The 6,429-nt window shown below is 36.0% G+C and overlaps 1 protein-coding gene across 1 annotated transcript; it reads right to left on the reverse strand.

Moving 5' to 3' along the window:
* Positions 1–597: 597 nt before the first annotated feature.
* On the reverse strand, positions 598–5,894 carry LOC141606014 (protein N-terminal and lysine N-methyltransferase efm7). Its single transcript, XM_074424971.1, has 7 exons — positions 5,733–5,894; positions 5,576–5,640; positions 4,638–4,771; positions 3,521–3,666; positions 2,601–2,672; positions 1,180–1,281; positions 598–1,104 (listed from the first exon to the last, which is right to left on the reverse strand). The coding sequence occupies exons 1-7, from the start codon at positions 5,791–5,793 to the stop codon at positions 941–943; spliced, it is 744 nt and encodes a 247-aa protein (XP_074281072.1). The 5' UTR covers positions 5,794–5,894; the 3' UTR covers positions 598–940.
* Between the last annotated feature and the right edge of the window lie 535 nt (positions 5,895–6,429).

Genomic DNA, 6,429 nt, shown 5'->3' on the forward strand with positions numbered 1-6,429 from the left:
AAAAGGGAAGAGAGACTAAATCGAATTGTATCATGTAAGATACCGAAAAATTAACCATTAAACTATGTTATTGATTTTAGTTAGTCTTGAGTAAGATATGCACCACATTCCTTCTATATCACGTGCGTGCCAATAAAAAAGGAGAGGAACTATTTCTAGCCCAAATTTTATAATATGACCGTCGTACCTTCGATGAAAAAAAAAAATACGGTCTCCTATTCTAGATAAGTGTCACATTGTGAATATGGCACAAGAATTAAGAAAATGAGTTTAGACCACACAAAACGGACAATGGGACAGTTATGTGAATAGACGGAAATGAAACTGAATTTGGACCACACAACACTTACCAAAAATGGACAATGGGACATTATTGTGAATAGACGAAAATGGACAATGAGACTATTATTTAGAATAGGAGGGAGTAACTACTTTTGATAAGTAGTGACCACTATGGGTAAATAATAACTATTTTTTCAAAATGATCGTTATTTGGCAAAAAAAACACGGAAAAGACCGTCGTACAAGAGAATTGCTATTTTTCTAGTGCGAGATATTGATGAAGACCACAAAAATATCTGGTGATGTCCTTACAAGTTGAGCACACAAATAGGTTTCATTTCTTGATAATGACAAAATCCAATGAGCAAAACATGGCCATTCTCACCAAATTATAAGACACTGATCTGACCAATAAGCAAAGAAATACACGAACCAAGGCTTGCTATAAACTGGCAAATACAGAATACCTCGAAATTGACCCAAAACCTGCAATGACACTGATCTGATCCAGCGTACATGATATGGCTCGGACACAAACTTACTTGGCCTATCCATGAGCAGAATGACCAGTTTGTCAGGTCTAGCTAGCAATGAGACTGACCCGACCCAGCGTGCTGATATAGTAGATAAATCTACGAAGTTCCATAAGAAGCCAACTTCACTGACTTTCATCATGTCGGGAAAGAGACGTGATGCAGTAAACACGGGCTCCGAGATGCTTCACCTCCAAACCAGCAGCTTGACATCCATTGAAGAACAGAGACTCGTCGTCTTTGCCGATTCTTCGTCTCCAACTCATTATAAACGCAGGGAAAGGTAACCCTGAAAATAAAATTGTTAGGCAATACAGACTGTTATGAGTAGAAGAAAGGGAAAAATATCATGAGTTTTTCATACCTAAGTCCTGTTTATTCGGAGAAGTTTTCAGGTTGCTGTTTGGCTGATAAGCGTTCAGAAGAAAAGAGAGCGTCTTTATTAAGTTTGGATACTGCTTCACATCTGCAAATAGCTTCAGAGTTTAAGTCCAATAATCACTAACTTACATTTACAATCAAACTTATAAGCGTTCTCATCATTCGGTGCCATTTCATATTCTACCTCACTTCTTTCTACGCCTATCTTGACTCATTGAACAGTGTCAATGTGCCTTGACCTTTTCCATTGTTTTCACGGCTCACATTAACAGTTCCCTATGACTGCACATGTTAGGTGACCGAATCATATTGGGACTACAGTTTGTCTTTGTTATTTATCTATCGGTCAATTAAGCCTATAACTCTTCTTTCTGTTTAAGAAGAGCTTAGAAGCTGCCTTCTAATCGCTTTGACGTTTAACCCAAACTTTAAAGAGTAACACCCTTTACTTTCTCCTTCACCTTGATTACTAGGGATTAAAAGAAAATAATGTAGGAATTGTGGAAACCTACAAACTACAATTTAGGGCCAACGAAGTCATAGGAGACTTACGGATCTGACTAGCATGGAAAGAACGATTTATGAACTCTAGAAGCTATGTAGCACACCTTCTTACCTATTGCCACTTTCGCAGGCAGCTACAATGTGATACATAGATAACTCCATGTCGTCATTCTAAAACAATTTCAACAAGAAAGTCCATGTCCAAATGGCAATTTTAGCTAAATTGGGTCACAACTCACAAGCCATTGCCACTCTTCAGGCTAACTTGTTAACAATAATTTCAATTGTGCAATTGGCACTCTACGGAAACTTTCTTCACACCCTCACACATGTATCTTCATCTTTGTAACCGGTACTCAGTTCTTCTCTTCTTACATCAGTTAAATATTATGTTGATTTTCAACTCCCAAATTAAATATTTCTGACCATTCCAGTTTCTTATAAAATCAAGTTAATCAACATAAAGAAATGAAACAGGGCCTTGAGATAAATTCTCAGTTAAGATTTTGAAGTGGTAAATTCATTAGACATTAAAAAGAAAAAAAAAAAAAAAAAAAAAAAAAGACGACTGGAAGCCTGGAAATTCTCATCAGCATGACATGTTCGAGGGTCAAAGACGAACTCTTTTATATGTTGCGTTTGCTATTGAAGAAAATACCCAAGAACAAGTCGGGCTTAGCCGCATAGGTACAAAGATAGTGCTAAAAGATTTTGGGTCAGCTAACATGGATAGTCGAATGGAACCGACAACCGTCAATGTGAGACAAGAAAATAATGAAATAGAAATAAAAGGAAATGGAAAGCACAAAATTAAAATTGATGCAAGAATGAAGATGGGCGAAAATATTGTGACGAGGAAAATGAAAAATAATTTAGCAACAATAGTAATTGCATACTTACAAAGCAATATGTCACTAGCGATTACCAGATCCCAGTTAGAAGTAGAGTTCGTAAAGGGATCTCCCCACGTATCTGTGAAAATTAAGGAGCACTCGTTATCATTAAGCCAAGAAGACGTAATCAAAATCAAAAGACTGAAGCACAAAACAAATACTCCCTTCAATCCACACTAATCTTCTTACTTTACAAAACATGAAGGGAATTTTTAAATAATAATATATAAAAAAAAAAAAAGATAAGATTGGGAGAGAGAGAACTCTCCCCATCCCATTGAGTCCAATTTCTCTCCATTTCTTAAAAAGAAATGGAGAGGCAAGTTCCTATTAATGGTCCGGATCGCATCTTGGCAATATCTAACGATTCTCAATTTACGCATAAAAGTAAAGGAAAAATGGGAGTGAAAGGGTAATTATTATTAAAATAGATTGTGAGAGGAAATGGAGAGAAAGGAAATGGAGAGGATCCAAATCCCCATTTATGTTGTCAATTTTCGACTTTGCTAGTGAACTTTGACCACTATTTTATCGGAATATACAATAGGTGCAACATTATTTTTTTTTTTAAAAAAGAAAGTAAGATATATGAAAGTAGTTGCTTTAAACTCTTGATAGTTTAGTCATGTCAATTGGAAAATGTACCTTTACATAAATTTGGAAAGATTAATGGTCAAAATAAAAAAAACGGAGCAATAATTTTGGGACAGATGGAGTGTGCGCTAACAGTGTGAAATTTAAATTAAGCTAATAGCAATATCATGGACCGTATGTTGTGCAGTTTAGTCATTGGTATACAAAAAGAAATTTGCTACTCTTTATTCAATATGACAATCTGCTTCATGACCCATTCCAATGTGATTCCATTAATTCCCCAAATGACAACCATAAACCAAAATGAAATGTACAAAAGTCACAAAAGCTCACGCTTGACATGAGGAAGAACTGGGACAACTCCATTGACTCCGCAGTTATAAGCTATGTTATCCTCAATTTCTTGATCATCATAGTCTGAGGTTGTGATGTCAAGTTGTAACAGCTTGTTCAGGAAGATAGCCAGAGCTCCAGTGCCGCTGTAACAAATAAATAGAAACAGAGTTAGGTCAGTGAAATTAGTCAGCGTTAAATCTTTAGCAACAACCTACACTACAGGACTCGCAACCTGTTTGTGTGAATGAACATAATTCCAAGTAACACGTCACTAATGCAGTTAAGGATGTTAACATAGCTTGCAAGTTGTAAAACCTGTCCCAAGTGAAATATACTAATATAGACATATAGGAATGACTTGCAAACAGCCGCTCCAAATTAAGCACACAACATTACAATTAAAGATCATTACCAAAGCTAACAGTTCATATACAATAAGAAAGGTCGTCAATGACTTAAGACACTAGAGTACTCACTAAAAAGGATCGAAAACTTCCCCTCCTATAGTTTACAGGCCTAAGTGCCTAACGATGTGATGTGTTATCTTAACATTGGTACACGAACTATGATTAAACTTTATAGGTTAACTTACTTTAGCTACATGTACAAAGTTGAAGACTTGACATATCAGAATACCAATATTTGGATTTAATGGCACCTATATTAAACGGGATCTTAGCATGAATTCCTCTGTCCCGTAGATAGTTTATGTTTGCTTTTGGACTGGTTCTTTATATAAATAATGTAAGTGCGCTAATGAGTCCCACATCCATTACCCAACACGCAGACCATGCAAAAAGAGGAAACATGGTATTGGCTGGGATAGACTACAATGAAGCACATAAACTACATGCATGAAGATGCCCAAGTAGCCAGCTTGAATGTGCTGACAGCTGATAGCTTAGATGTCGGCAAGCTATAGCTTTATACGGAGTAGCCTAAAGAGATATCTAAAAAGACAGGCAGTTAAACACAAGTGTTCCTAATACGATTCAGTGATATGTAATAGTGAAGATGCCTTTTATGTTAACTAAAAAAAAAAGTCTGATCCAACCAAAATATTAGACAGGTTAAAAAATACAGTTAATAAATGAAAGGAAAGAGCATTACATGCCTCCCCAATTCAATGACACGTCTTCCTTCTATCCAAGACCGATGCTGAACCAGCCATTCCACAAAAGCAAATGTGCCCGGCCAAAGCAAATTAGCATTAAGCTGGTGGAAGGAGAACTCACGTATAATTAACTCCTGCCATTGCAAAGAAAACCCACTCAAATAATGAAGGATGGAATACATCTAGTAAAAGTAAAATGAATATAGTAGTTTTCATTGATCACATGTGAGAAATTTTAAATTGCATCTCTAAGTATATACTTAGAGAAATTAACGGTCAAAGTTGACTACCAAAGTCAAACGTGGATAATAAGAAAAGGGATAGAGGAACTATATTTATCAACTCAAAGTCTCAAACAAGTCACATAGACCCAGTGTTTGGAGCAAGAGTCATTAAGGGTGTGTTTGGGTAGCAAAAGTGGAGGGAAAGGGAGGGGAGGGGGAAGGAGGGATGAGAAAGAGAGGGTAAGGAAGGGGAGGGGACTTGTTTGAGTCGATAAATATAGTTCCTCTATCCCTTTCCTTTCCCCCCAAATCCCTCAATCCAAACACACCCTAAGTGTCAAATATGTAGTACCATAACCTCACACGACATAATTACTCTTCCATAACCGAAGACAAATCCTATTCCCATCTTTCAATTCCTAATCTTCTTTCCATCTTTTTGAAAAGTTAGACTTCAATAAGAGACCGTTCGAATCGCAAAAAACAAAGACAGAGTAGAACCAAAAGAGCTATTATAACATTAAGACACCCCCAGAAGAGGACTTAACAAACAATGAAACCAAATGATCATTATAATTAGTCAATTTCTACAGCAATCTAACCTAACAAGGTTTCATAAAGTTGTAAACTTTATAACTTAAAACATGAATTCAACAAAGGAAGAATGATTTAAAATGAGGAAAATGAAAAGGGTAGTTGTAAAAAAGAACAAACCATTCCAGGAAACTGATGGGTCCTCTCAACAAAGTTTTGATGGGTTTCATCAATGGCTTCCTCATCTACACAATACACAAGCAGAAATTATAGGCAATAACTAACTGTGAAATTAATGGGGATTCATAGCAGATAAAAAAGAAGGATAGAGAAGTACCAGAGGAGTTGTCAGAGGTGTTGCCGAAAAGACACGAAGGGGAGAAGAGGGCTGTCTCCATTTCCTCTGTCTGCAGTCTGCACAATCAACTTTGTTTGATGGATGGGAGACTCAATTACTAGCAGTAGACTGGAGAGACCTGTCAAAATTTGACCCGCTCGTAAACCCAACCTGACCCACCCGGTTTTTCAGAGTTAAGGATCCGTCAATCTTGACCCTCAACTCCTCAAGCTGCAACTCGAAATAACCCGTTATTTTAGGTTTAAAATCTTACACAACCCGTTCGACTTAATGGGTAAAAAATAAATCATCAAGTATATTATTAAAATACTAATATTTTTATATTTTTATTGAAATAATAAATAGAAAAATAATTATCTTAATATTTTATATCAAAAAATAGTTTTAAAATCAATTTATAAAACTTTGATATCATTTAATAATAAAATAATTTTATTATTATAAATCTCTTATTATACCGGTCGGGGCAAATATGCGTAAAGCAAAATAAAAGACGTCATAAATTTTTTTGACCCGTATTCTGACCTGACCCGAGACCTATATTACCCGGCTCGTATTTGACTTTACGTATATTTGCCCCGACTTGTATTCTGACCAGATCCGTTTGACATATCTAAGTACTACAATACTAGTTAACATTCATTAGGGATGGCAAAATGGCAACGGATTGATTTGA

Source organism: Silene latifolia, chromosome 10 (assembly GCF_048544455.1).
Source record: "Silene latifolia isolate original U9 population chromosome 10, ASM4854445v1, whole genome shotgun sequence".
Classification (NCBI taxonomy): Eukaryota; Viridiplantae; Streptophyta; class Magnoliopsida; order Caryophyllales; family Caryophyllaceae; genus Silene; species Silene latifolia.